The sequence below is a fragment of the Vanessa cardui genome, chromosome 30 (genome assembly GCF_905220365.1).
Source record: "Vanessa cardui chromosome 30, ilVanCard2.1, whole genome shotgun sequence".
Taxonomy (NCBI): domain Eukaryota; kingdom Metazoa; phylum Arthropoda; class Insecta; order Lepidoptera; family Nymphalidae; genus Vanessa; species Vanessa cardui.
In genome coordinates, this window is record NC_061152.1 from 3441014 (window position 1) to 3455979 (window position 14966).

The following is a 14966-nucleotide window of genomic DNA, read 5'->3' on the forward strand; positions in this document are numbered from 1 at the left end:
CTTTCTTCATCGTTTTATTAGTTATATTTTTAAATTTAGATTTATTTAATATCAAAAATACAGTCTAAAATACTTTTGTTATCCAAACATTATATATTATATATTAATATTTATGAAAAATATATTACGATGTTTTTGATACAAATGGATTTTTTGGCGCGAAACTGGCGATACCATTTCGACTATTCTGTCAAATTATGTGAAAATATGGCGTCATTATAAAGTTACATTTTTATATGTACTGATGCGACCTTTTCGTCATAATATATAACGTAGCACATTAGTTTCGAAACGTAAAATTTCAAACCAATAAACATTAATAACAAAGAAGACCATTTTTTGTCTACAACAAATAATAAATACGAAAACGTCCGAAACAGAAATACGTACAAAAAATTTAGTTGTAACAGACCAAAAATTAAAAAAAAAAAATCTACAAATCCCGTTGTCAATGCCGTTACAATCCGTGACACATCACTTGGCAATGACCGATTAAAAAAAAAACAATAGCACAATTTGGCGCGAAACACTTCATCTAATCGACGACTAATAACAAACTAAGTATTATAAATAAATCATCATATAATTTTCTTATCTATATAAAAAAAAAACCGTGCATGCGTCTGTCGTTTCACGTTTAACTTAAATTAAAAAAAAAAAAGACAAATTATATTCGTAATAATGTTTACCTGTATTTGTATATTTATTTAATTGAGATTTTAATCACGATGTATTTGTTTTTTTACATTCGTTCAAGAAAATTGCTTAGAACGAATTACTACGTACACAGTATAAAACAGAGTCGCTGACCGCTGTCTGTCCCTATGTTAGCTTAGATCTTTAAAATTACGCAACGGATTTTGATGCGGTTTTTTTTTTAATAGATAGAGTGATTCGAGAGGAAGGTTTTGTATATAATTATTGGACAATATAGTAGAGAATCACTGATAATTTTAGAAGTTTCTAATGTGATGTCGTAAATAAACAAATTCTGTTGTACATTTAGTGTTGCAAGCGAGCGAAGCCGGGGCGGGTCGCTAGTGATACATAAGATTTGCTACTGATTGATTTACTAACATGACTGTGTATTTTTTAAATGTTGAAAAATAGTAACTACTGAATTTTTTGCCGATTCTTCTCGGTAGAATCTACTTTCCGAACCGGTGGTAGCTTTACTTGATTGTAAAATGCCGATTCAAAAGTGCTTGTAAACGCATCTTCACATACTGGCATACTACACAAAACTGAACAATTTTTGACCACTACGACTAATGTATTGAACAACGATTTTGTTCTCTATACCCTATTATTTAAAAAAAAAACTTTATTTTTTTTTACTCATGTACAATCACCAAAACCGCCTTGTTAATCCGCTGGTTTGTGACGTCACACTCAATTCAATATGGCGCCTATAGATGACACATAAAAAATGATATTTATTTTGTAACACAGATAAAACAATTAGTTTAATAGTTGCAATATAATCATGACTATCGATTATCTTCGTGATAATGTAAGATACGAATATGACTGTTGAATTGGCGTAACCTATTTAAATAAAGAACGCTGACTTTTTTTTTTAAATTTTATGCAGACTAGGCAAGTGTCCGATGTATCGAAACTCATCCAAAATTGGATGTCGTTGGAACATCATATTAGAAACTTCCATCGTCCATGTATTATATACAAAAACCTTCCTCTCTAATCACTCTATCTATTAAAAACAACCGCATCAAAATCCGTTGCGTAATTTTAAAGATCTAAGCATACATAGAGACATACACTAAGCGACTTTGTTTTATACTATGTAATGATAATAATGTCTGAAAATATAATATTTGTGTTGTCAAATTGCATCAAGTAAGCGAACCCTGGAAGCAAAGGCTAGTCCAAAAGCAGCTAAACCCGTGTATGATACATTAATGGGCTGGGACGTCACTTTATCTCATGAAGTAGGAAATCGCTGAGGTTATCAACATTACCCGGTTAGCTGATAACGATTTGTAAATATATATTTCTATGATGAATGAAATCAAAACACATATCACTCTTAATATACATATGTTGTGTGAGGGACAAAGTCTAACATAACTTCTCTACATGGTACAAGATATAGTCTTTTTGTCTTTACGCTTGGATCTTTTGAATTACGCAGTGCATTTTGATGCGATTTTCATTAATAGACGAAGCGATTCAAGAGGAAGGATTATATGTATAACACATGCATATTATATCTGAGAAACGTTGGGAATTACAACTTTCCGAGCCTGAAAATCTGTCATTGTACTATGTGTTTGTTGTTCAATGTATATGTAAATAGGAGAGCAGGTGGTCAGAACGCGTGCATCTTAACCGATGTTCGGATTCAAACCTAGGCAAGCACCACTATATATGTGCTTAATTTGTGTTTATAATTCATCTCGTGCTCGACGGTGAAGGAAAACATCGCGAGGGAACCTGCGTGTCTCAAACTTCATGAAAATTATGCCACATACTATGTAATCCACCAGCCCGCATTGGAACAGCTTGATGGAATATGTTCCAAATCTTCTGTTCAAAGGTGTCTTAGCCCAGCAGTGGGAAATTTCCAGGCTATTGTTCTAGATCAAAGAATTATTACCCTTTGATGATAGAAAAGTCACAAGTTTCATTATAATCCAAATATGACTTTTTTCATTTCAGATCTGTTGAAGCTACGTGTGATGGGACCAGTTGCGAGTGTCAGAGAATCATCTCTGATCAATGAATACGGAGTTGAACTGGCCAAGCTACCCTTCAGGTAAGACACCCTTCATATTTGGTGTACCATTAAACTAACCATTTATTTTTGGGTGGATGATAATGGCTATCAATCTTGGTTACGACCAAATGTTATAATAACGCCATATTATCTGTGCACCTCTTTTGGCTACTTCACCGTTTTGCTCAGTAGCAGAAGTAGTAATAGGATATAGGTTAGTGTGATTTTTCTTTCTGAATATCAATGCTGTTGATACCTATAAAGACATATCTCTTCGAATGTTACCTACATCAAATATTTTAAGTGTTGACTGATAAGTAGCGGCCCATCCTGGATTCGCACGGTCGGACATAAGTTTGTTTTTAATATATATTTTTAATTTGTTTAACAATTTTCTATATATATTTAACTTATTTACACAAAAATCCTTAGTAAATTATATACCTAAACATTCCTTTTGAAGACCTCTGTCCCGGTCAGTAGTTTTGGAGATTCTCACGAGCATACGCGGCCGGAAACTTTGTTTTATAATATGTAGTGATAAATAAATTTAACCTTTCAGCTACCAGCCGGCTGCCGACTCCGACCACGACAAAGACCCCATGTCGGACATACTAGCTGACATCCCAATGCCATCCGTCTCGAAGACCGAGACATATGTCAAGATTTTGGGAAGAGATATTTACGGTAAAGAAATTTCTATCATGCTTGTAATTCACATGATTATTGGCATATTCCATATTCAAATCAAAGGTGTAGATAGCAATTAATCAATCATCAATCAATCAATTAATTAAGGATCAAGGGTTACTAAATATAATAACAGTACTCAGTATTTTTGGATTACGGTTTGAAGGGTGAGTGAGCCAGTGTAACTACAGGCACAAGGGACATAACATATTAGTTCCCGAGGTTGGTGGCGCATTGACGATGTAAGGAATAGTTAATATTTCTTTCAGCGCCATTGTCTATGGGTGATGGTGACCACTTACCATCAGGTGGCCCGTATTCTCGTCCGTCAACCTATACCATCAAAAAAGAGATTATAAACACACATCGGATTTAAATATTCCACACGATTAACTGATACCTCTGCTATATTATACACTACCAACAATCTTTATTAATAAATATTCATTTATAATGCAACACTATGTCATTTAACTACTTATATACTTTGATATTACTTCCAAAGTTCCGATAGCAATTGCCACGATTTTTGTTTATATAAGATAGCCTACATAGACTATACAAGATCTCGACCAATGATAGCGCTTCAATTCAAGGTCAAAGTTGTTTATTTGTCTCTATCATTTCTGTGATTGGTTAAGACCATGGAACACGTGATCGCAACTGTGACGTCATACTTACATGATTAAATTACATTACGGTCGTTTGTTAAAATAAGACATATTGTTCAATACAAGATTTTTAGACATTAATTGTTGACATTCAGGCATATAATATAAATGACATAGCTTATATTACTAATGATGGAAAAGAGTAATTCTTCTTTGGAAAAATCAAAAAAGTGCTTACATAAGCCATCTTGAATAAACTATAAGATTTTCATTTTACGAGTATACATTGTTAATCAACGCGAGGCGTAAAAAAGAACTGAATAAATCCTTTTTGGATCAAAGTTTTCGTTAATATTTAAAAAAAACCGTAATCTTATAACTCTTCCAAGTAACAGATTAGAATATCCGTATCTATCCGTATCATTAATGTAATCCTTACAGGAGAACCGTTCGTCCGAGTGGCTGGACCTTTGAACCACCACGCCGAGGTCAGAATGGGAAGATCAGCGTCAATCAAATTCCCTGAATCCATCAACGACCTCGAGGAGGTCGAAGAGATTAATTCAAGCATATACAATGGAAAACTTCAATACAATGACAGTAATCTCCTGCCATTCGGACAGGCAACTACGCAGGCAGGTTACCTTTCTTTTCTAATATCACAGACTAACAAGTCTGCCATATTATTATAATTTAAATGAAATTGACGCAATAAGGGTCTATTTACGTCTTCATCATCATTACATAGCATAAAACAAAGTCGCTTACCGCTGTCTGTCCCATGTATGAGATCTTTAAAATTACGCAAAGGATTTTGATGCGGTTTTTTAAATAGATAACTTGACTTTAAGCGCAATTAAAGTGTTTATTTACGACTTACTTAGCTATATCTTTAAACAACTCTTTAAACAAATACATATAAACAAAAGGTTTAATTCCATTTTCGAATATGGCGACATTTACCTTCTCTACTATGGTATATTCATAGTAATATTCCTTACAGGTTGTTAACCAAAGGGGATCAATATTAACATCAGTCCAGATCGGTTTAAGCACAAGAATATACGGATCACCCGGAGACCGGCTGCAGGTAACATAAATACATTAACCAGCTCAATTTACTATTGATATCATAATATTTAACTCACACATTGATAAAGTATAATAAAATCATTATATATGCAAAATCTATAGAAATGTGTCTACTCCTTTAGGGGGTTCATTTTAAAAAACCAATATTTTTTTAAACATACATATAGACTAAAAATTCTATAGTTATTTTTGTATGTACTACTTTTAATGTAATATTCAAATAAATACCCCTTCAGGGTTCAAACTGCATTTATGTTGTATGTACTGAAAATAGCACACACAGGCAAATATATTACTTTAAACGAATATTTCACACGTCTCGATTGTGCTTTCAAAAAACTATTTAATTCTAATTATGTAAGTATTAATATTAATTATGTATGTAAGTATATTACGAGTCGAGATGGCCCAGTGGTTAGAACGCGTGCATCTTAACCGATGATTGCAGGTTCAACCCAGGCAAGCACCGCTGATTCATGTGCTTAATTTGTCTTTATAATTCATCTCGTGCTCAGCGGTGAAGGAAAACATCGTGAGGAAACCTGCATGTGTCTAATTTCATCGAAATTCTGCCACATGTGTATTCTACCAACCCACATTGGAACAGCGTGGTGGAATATGTTCCAAACCTTCTCCTCAAAGGGAGTGGAGGCCTTTAGCCCAGCAGTGGGAATTTACAGGCTGTTGTTGTTGTTTGTTGTATGTAAGTATTAAATTATCACCTTTATTACGAACGTACTAACAAAACCTTAATTATTGTTCTAGTTATACTATGAAGTAACAAACTTCAGGGAACAATCTGTCAGATTCAATTTCGAAGCAGTCGGAGAATTAAGATTCTTAACCGGATTGGAACCTAGTTCGTAAGTTCTATCAAATATTTTTTTACCGCCAAAGAACATTACTTAGTATTGTTGTGTTACGGTTTGAAAGGTGAGTGAGTCAGTGTAACTACAGACACAAGTAACATAACTTCCGACATTTGTAGCCCATTGATTATGTAAGTTATGGGTAATATATCATACAGCAGACCTAAGTACATCATAAAGAACTATAAATTTCGATAATAAACAATAAACTAGAATTCCAAAGTGCCCCCATAGGGTGCCATTTTTTAAATGTTAATATACTTAGAGACACTTTCGAAGTACATGAAATACATTTACAAACACACTCACTTAATACTTTGAGACATGTTCTGTTTACAAGATTACTCTTGTCTTGTCTGTACTGAACGAAGAATTATTAACTTCAATGAATTTGATGACCTCCGTGGTCGAGTGGTGTGTACATCGGTTTACACGGGTACGCCACACCGAGGTTCCGGGTTCGATTCCCGGTCGAGTCGATGTAGATTACCATTAGTTGTCTATGTTGTCTTGGGTCTGGGTGTTTGTGGTACCGTCGTTACTTCTGATTTTCCATAACACAAGTGCTTAAGCTACTTACATCGGGATCAGAGTAATGTATGTGATGTTGTCTCATATTTATTATATTTATTTATTAATGAATACAATTTTCAGGCAAACAATAGCTTCAGGTCAAACAGCAACCATCATCGTCAGTCTAACGATCAACCAGAACGCTCAACCCGGTGCGAGAGACCTCATAACATTCACAGCTTACGGTAAGATTGTTTTATTTTAAATTAGGATTGAATAGAGCGATATACGAATAGTCTTTACTTGTGAAGTACCGAACATTGCCATTGGGCAAAGCATTGACAGAATATCACTAAAACCCAAGGTTGGCTGGTAGCTAGTGATAAGAGACTACAGATTTAGAGGTTCTAGGTTCAATCCCCAGAGCAATAGAGACAACTCTTTCGTTCTGTTGTAAAGCCCTATATATTGCCTTCGACTGCCCCACATGTCTTGTGGCTAGATTCATGACCGCAGCCTGCAAGGTCCTGGTTTCAAATCCTAGGTCGATCCGATAAAGTCACCATGGTTTCCCATCAATAAAATTCTCGGTAACAGCTCGGGGTCTACAAGCTGGCATTGTGTACACTAGCGTGCCTTACAGCACGTGAAGCAATTGGTGTTGCGCCTGAACTTTGCTGTCATGTCGGATTTCCGTCCAATCGGATTAGAGGATGCAGCTGTATTTAATTTTGTTATAAAGCAAGCTTGAACGCTAAGGAAGAACAAAGGCTACTTTGTACCATTTTTTCCCACGTGAAATGGGGGGGGGGGGGGTTTGTGGGCCTCGCTAGTGCCCAGAACTCTGGGTCTGCCCCCTAGTACCCACTAAACAACCAGCGGTACCTTCTCCTTTTCAGCGAACGCCACAGGATCGCTTTCGCATGCTACTATGACCACTTTTTTATACCTGACCCAACTCTAGTAAAACCGAGGACTACAACTAGTTGTATCAATTTCTAGGTTTAGATCAAGTGTCAATATCGACGTACGTCTACGTGACGAACCCAGGGGAGACGATACGGGATGTGGCTGCACCGGAAATCAGGCACAACTTCCAAGGATCCTGTCTGGCGAGACAGGGTAGCGACTGCTCGGAGCACGTCTGGTCAGCAACCATCATCGCCAGAGATCCCGTTGGAGGTAGGCTTGTTTAACGTAATATGTAACTTTTACAATAAATAACATCGAAACCGTATGAATAAAATTAAAAAAAAAAACCGTAATATTAGTTGAAAAATCCAAAACAAATACATATTTTATAGCTTTTACAGTAACAGTCTATTAATTTCCCACTGCTGGCCTGATGCTTCCTCTCCCTTTGAGGAGAACATTTGGAGCATATTCCACCACGCTGCTCCAATGCTTGTTGGATATGAATGAATAAATTTCGAAACTAGTCACATGCAGTTTCACTAACCATATTTTCCTTCACCGCCAAGCACGAGTATAAACACAAATGAAGCGCATGAAACTCATTGGTGCTTGCCTTTATCCGCAATAACTGGGCCATTATAGCTTGTAAAAGCTTTTTTAAGAGCTTTTAAATTAAGGCAATTTAGACTGAGCAATTTTAGCTGTGTGATGACTTAAAGTACCCACAGTTCGTATAATTTTAACGATATCAGTATATGAATCCCCAATATATATGGTCTGATACGACCGGTCCATTTAAATTAACATACATCCATTTCTCTCGAGAGCTGTGATGGCCCAGTGGTTAGAACGCGTGCATCTTAACCGATGATAGCGGGTTCAAAACCAGGCAAGCACCACTATATATATGTGCTTAATTTGTGTTTATAATTCATCTCGTGCTCGGCGATGAAGGAAAAGATCGTGAGGAAACCTGCATGTGTCTAATTTCATCGAAATTCCGCCACATGTGCATTCCACCAAACCGCATTGGAACAGCGTGGTTGAATATGTTCCAAACCCTCTCCTTAATAGAAAAGTTTATCCCAGCAGTGGGAAATTTGCAGGCTGTTACTTTACTTTACTTTTTTTACATTTCTCCCACAGGTCTACTACGTTTAACATCATCACCATTAGGCCTGGTGTATGATGGCAATTTCATTTCCGGCGCCAGAGACGAGGTGATGGCCTCATACAGAGCAACTTGCTGCGCCCCAAGGGTTATCGTCAACGCTGTCGATGCATTTGGAAATGCCAACAGCTATACCATCGATATTTCAAGTACGTATTAATAAATTGATAATTTATTTAATCTACAGTCGGAGTAAGAAAAGGTTCGTCACCTTAAGATCTATTTTCGTGTGAGCGATAATCTGCTTCACCGATCGAGAATGACATATTGCGTCGCAGTGATTCGATGTTTAGATTCAAAAGGTACTAAAAGTTTAAAGGCTCGCGCAAACTATAGCCGCGGCGGGCCTCAACGCATCGCATTGCAAAATTGCGCCAAAGCTTATAGCAGACGCGTCGGGCCGCACCGCGACCCAATATCGTATAATCAGTCAGGTTTTGGCAATCTAAGAAGATGGATAGTTCTGACGAAGAGCTTTTTTTATTCAATCTACTTGTTGCGTCTGCTAACGCACACTGAGACGGGCCGCATTGCAACGTATAACATCGCCGCAAAAATACGCCTGGCTAGTGATGCGGCAATGCGTTGCGATGCGGCCCGCTGCGGCCAGCCTGAGGTGTGCGATGGCCCATATAAAATGTATGAAACTGATTCAGGAGGATTTTTGTTATGCGTTGCGGCCCGCCTCAGTGTGCGCCTATCTTAAGACTTGATAAATGAATGAATTTGAAAACTGACGAACGCTTTCTAAGAACTATCGCGCACTGGTGATTTTTGTCACAGTGACTGTTTCGTCGCTCTTGTTAAGTCCGTGAATATATATATACAGACACAAATGTCACCCAATTGTCACGTCGTAACGTGCGCGCAACTCCATACATATTCATGGACTCGACAAGAGTGACGAAACAGTCACCGTGACAAAAATCACCGGTACGCGCTAATTCTTACTCTGACTGCACAAGTTAAGACAAAGGCAATATGTTTTATGCCACTAACGTCACATATGACAGTCAGATACCAATTATATTTATTGACGATTTATTTCACATGTGACGTCATAAAACATCTTTGACATTCGTTTTAACCTTTCCACAGATTACATAAACGAAGCCGGCATTGCAGCGATCGCTTTGGGAGTCATATTGATTATCGTATTAATAGTTCTAATAATATTTTTTATATATTGGTGCGTTAAACGCCGAAAGGAATCCAGAGAACTGCCAACATATACTACGTCTAGAAATATTAATTAAAAAAAAAGCAAATTATATAAAAAAATATTTGTAAAGTTTTACTTTTTTAATTTATATATAGGTTTAAGTATTAATCAAAGGCAGATTTTAATTATTTTTTTTAATATATTTGGAGATAAACTGTAAGCAAACTAAACATGCATTAAGTTTACATAATCGATGTCGTAACGCGCCTCTTTAGTCCATCGATCATCAATATATGGCCACTTGTCACTTTACGTCGTGTGTTACATATAAGTTGAAAGAAGTGGATTAACTAGAGTCGTTTAAGTAGAGAACTATATACCAGTCAAACTAACTGTAAAATCATTAAAATCGGACATCAAATTACTGAGTTATTAAACATTTAATCTACCCCCTCAAAGATATAACTCATATAATAAAGCTTCAGAGTTTGTATGCACCAATCTCTCGATGGATACGGAACGTTAAACGCGGGTGAAACCAGATCATCTAGTTACCTAAAAAGTTAGTTAGTTTTAACTAGTTACTGGTACACATACTATTATCAGAAGAAAAAATATAAACACGTTTAAATATAGAATACATAATAAGTTACCTTTATAAAGTAAATATAATTAAAATATATATATATTATTAAAACAAGAAACTAATAATAATAATAAGATATTTATTGTTAATAATATTACTTTAATATATCTTTGATTATAGAAGTTACTTAGCGATTCGTTAAACATAGCTTTGTCTTACTCTATTCTATCGATTTGACATACGATTGAAAGACACAAAACATTAAAACGCGTTACGTCTTCGTGTAAATACAATGCCCTCCTAGGCTCCAACTACAATTCAGACCAATCAAAATTAAATGGGAATATAATACAAATCATATCAACAGTAATAGTCATTTCCCAGAGCTGGGCTAAGATCTCCCTTTACGAAGATTTGGTTGCATAAACCACCGCAACTTCAGTAAAACAATTTGACACGTGCAGGTTTCCTCACGATGTTTTCCTTCACGAGATGATCTATAAACTCAGATCGTACAATAGGGATATAACTAAGCACAGTTCACCAGCAGATTGAGTTGACTTTCATTTTTGTGAGTAATCATCGAAATTGGATCGTAACACAATCGGGAAAATTCGAAACTAAGATGTCATATCCCTTGCCTGTAGTTAGACTGGCTCACTAACAGGACCGTCTTTTTAATCTATTGGGGGCCCTGAGCATATTAGGATAATGTGGCCCCTATGACAGAACACTATTCTGTTAGAATAGATGAAGATAAAAAAGGTTATAGATTTTTATTAACAGTTACATATTTATTTGATCTGAGGGACAATCGTAGGGCCCTGGGCACTGCCCAAATTGACCAACAGGAAAGAGGGCTGCCTCACTATTACACTTGCACAAAGCCCTACCACCTAGAATTATTGATACAATTGCAAAAACGCACCCATACACGTTCAATACAAGCGTGCATTAGTGTGGGTGACGCTTGCACTTACTGGATGTGTTAGTGTGCGTGAGTCGGCTAAAAGTACAGATAGCAAAAACATATACATATACAAATTCGTTTATATTTGTTAACACACAGCGATAATTTAACGTGACGTGAACGAGCAGATTTATCTATATTAATAAATGTGAAAGTAATTCTGTCTGTCTGTCTGTCGCACTTTCATATGCAAACCACTGAACCGAATTTGATGAAATTCACATAGGCTACTTTTTTCGCCTGACACGTGACAACCAACACCCTAAAACGGGAACCAAGCCACAGGCGACTTCTAGTATTTATATAAAGTATTAAACAAGCCCTTTTGCACGTCATGACATCGTAACGTGTTTATATGTTGCATCTCTTTCTAACTTAATTAGATTCGTCGTTCGAGAGAGCAAGACAAAGCATTAAGTTATCACATCTAAGTTAAATTTATAAAAACCTATATTAATTAAGTTTTTTTTTATTTTTTTAATAATTGTTAATTTAAATATATTTTACTAATACGGGTAGTACAACTTATTAATAAATAAATAATTTAATATAAATAAATATTATTAAGTATGCAGCCATATTTGATTTATTATATTTTATTTTTTATTGTCAATAAATTTTTATATAATAATGTGTTTTTAATTGAACCTCCTTTTTTAAATAGAGTGATTCCCTCGAAGATAGTATGTTCAAATCCTACCTGGACACCATTAGTGTCTTCCATTTTTAGTTATATGCCATCAGATGGTAAGTGGTCACCACTGCACATAGACAATGATGTTATAAAAAATATTTCTTACATCACCAATGCGACACCAACCATGGGTTTGGGACTGAGAGACTCATAAAAAAAGGTAATTATTAAAAAAAAACGGTATTATTTCATGGCGTTAATAGGAGTGTATAGTACGACACAACTTAGATGTAACATCGGCAAAATTCGTAAAACCGATCACATCCGAATTAAGTACGCTATCCCAAATTATCGATATTTATTTCTTACGTGAATATGCTCTTTACACAAACGTAATAACTCATAATATCATATGACCTAATATATTCGTCAATTTGACGCGTCGATTTACACGCACTCGCTGTCTCGGGTCGAACTGACGCGAGAATCTTTAGCGACGAATAGCGTCGAGTGGCGCGATAGGGAGCTATTTCTATTGGTTGTGTAAATCGGCAGTAATCGGTTTTATTTTCATTTCACTGCATTTTCCGATGCTACATCTAATTTGTGTCGTACTATACATGCATCTGAACCGATGAATGTGGGTTGTAACCCAAGCAAGCACTGCTGAATTTCTACTGAATTTTCATGTGCTATATTGTTTTTATCCATCTCATACTCGGAGGTGAAATAAAAGCCTTAGCATAGCATTAACACATTTACAGGCTAATGTTAATAAAAAGTGGTATTCCCATCTCTTTCACTCACCGTCTTATAGCAAATTATTCTTTTTTTTTTAATTATACTCTATTCTATATAGCCAAAGCAACAACATTTGACTGCAAATATGAACTTACAAATTAAACATAATTGATTCAGAGCTTGATTAATTTATGATATTCACTATGGATTTACGAAAACACAGCATTTCGAACATCAATGAAATTGAAATAAGGAGTTAAGTGCAATGAGGTTGTATTAAATACATTAATTGTTAACTGTTAGAAGTGCAAAATATAGCTGAGTTATTACCTAATCACACTATATATGTAAATCTATTTGTTTATCTTTTTTTCTACTTCCATCAGACTAAGCTATATATTATAATCAACATATTTATGAAGCACATACATAAATATATATTAGCTATATATTAGTGAGACCAATAAAGAATATATAAAAAGACAAATGAACCAATATACTGTATAGTTTTTACGTTATAATTAACTTAAGGCCTAGTTAATACTACAATAACAGCTTGTCAGTGTCGCTCTACAAGAGCCTCCTCCTTTTGGGGATAAGGTTTTTAATTAACCCTATCACACTGCTTCAATTTGATTTGATGGATAAAACATGGCTTTTGCACAACATTTTCCCGTCAAATCTTTCTTCCTTAAGTAAAAGGAAATTCTGCAGCTCATTTATGTTAAATTTAATCTGCGCTTTTAGTATAAGACGATTGGAGAGTGAATTAAAAAATTAATAATGATTATTAGGATTCTCTTTTTAAATTTATGAAAAATTAAATTATGTTCTGGCAACATACTTTGGAGGATAATATATTTAAAAAATCTAAGATTATATTGACAGAGCATCATAGAAAAATATTTTAAATATTAGGAAAATAACCTTTTGTTTTTAAATATTCATAAACAATAATATATTTATGCGATAATTTCAGTCATGGCGAAACGAAAATAACATTATGTAACTGAAATAAAAAAATTAAAAAATACAAATAATAACTTACTAGTTTTCTAAAAAACATTCCGACACTTTTATAACTCGAGCTCGATGGTAAATGCGAATCTGGCGCAAAACCGCTCTGGAACGGCGCATTTTTGAATGATTTATACAAAAAAGACGACATTTCACAAAAAATACATCAATATCTAAAAAACGTCACAAAATTGATAATATTCCGATATACATCACATAGATATTTATGTAAGCAGTCAATAAACTTTCAATGTTTTTAGAAAACTTGCGAAAAAACGCACGATTCGAACAAAAACTGACAGGCGACATTTGAAAATAGATGTGATGTGTTTTTCACTTTCCAACCAAGGTCGTGCAAAGCGTACAGTTTTAATACCTTTCAGGGACTAAAATAGCACTTACCTTGTCTTGCCATCAGTTCCTGGCTGGGAATAGCGGGTAACAAAACTGCATTGTGCGTCAAATCTTCGATAGATAGTCCAGTTACGGCTGAGGACAGAAGTGGATTTTTCACAACATTCCTGTTCGTGTAATCACCAAAACATTTATCTGACATTTTCGAACTTTAGAAACGATCGGAGCATGTGTATATTTTTGCGATTTTTCACATTTGGAGGTCACAAAAAAGCAAATTTAATTATGTGAAGTTACGTGTCACTTAATGTTATGATCTGACATTGACAAATTCTGTTTCGTTCCGTAATTGCGATTTTATTGGCTGCTTCCTTCCGTCATGAAGTAGGTTGCATTACGGAAATACATTATCAACAGCAAAGTAAATAAGACATTTCTCAGTTATGGTATGACTTTACACATTTTCTTTCTAGAGCAACGTGTGTATACAAGCGGAAAATGTTGTCAAAACCTTTTAGTGACAAAGTTTTTGTAAATACCTTTCAAAATCCAAAAGTTAACAATAACGAAATTTCACACAACGTTGCGTAATTCGTTGTGACTTGTAATTGAAAACCTAACAAACATAGTAATATATATCAGCAACTTCCGTAAAGAAACACCATATACTTATTAGGGTTAAATCCTAGTTCATATAATTTCATAAAGGCAACTTTAACAGATCGAGGATTTAATTAATACAAATGTTCGATGTAAAAATAGCTTTTATATGTAACGGTGTTAAATGATAACTTAAATTCTAACAGCATAGTGTAAAGCACTTTCGATGTTATTGGCAAAAAGTGACTCAACCTTTCTGTTCTCAGTGGAATTTGAGTAGTTTTTGCAATATTAGTCTAAA

The 14966-nt window shown here is 35.0% G+C and overlaps 2 protein-coding genes across 2 annotated transcripts in view; one reads left to right on the forward strand and one right to left on the reverse strand.

The window, feature by feature from the left end:
• The window catches only part of LOC124542213, a 34180-nt gene extending 22325 nt beyond the window's left edge, over nt 1-11855 (forward strand). Inside the window, exons 11-19 of the mRNA XM_047120158.1 lie at nt 2683-2779; nt 3303-3427; nt 4483-4676; nt 5045-5131; nt 5899-5996; nt 6657-6760; nt 7518-7697; nt 8577-8750; nt 9700-11855. Of these exons, the coding sequence (XP_046976114.1) occupies nt 2683-2779; nt 3303-3427; nt 4483-4676; nt 5045-5131; nt 5899-5996; nt 6657-6760; nt 7518-7697; nt 8577-8750; nt 9700-9857 (1217 nt within the window). The 3' untranslated portion in view covers nt 9858-11855. The remainder of the gene's footprint in view (nt 1-2682; nt 2780-3302; nt 3428-4482; nt 4677-5044; nt 5132-5898; nt 5997-6656; nt 6761-7517; nt 7698-8576; nt 8751-9699) is intronic.
• Nucleotides 1-14416, reverse strand: part of LOC124542123 — a 102792-nt gene extending 88376 nt beyond the window's left edge. The window contains exon 1 of the mRNA XM_047120056.1: nt 14114-14416. Within this exon, the coding sequence (XP_046976012.1) occupies nt 14114-14267 (154 nt within the window). The 5' untranslated portion in view covers nt 14268-14416. The remainder of the gene's footprint in view (nt 1-14113) is intronic.
• Between the last annotated feature and the right edge of the window lie 550 nt (nt 14417-14966).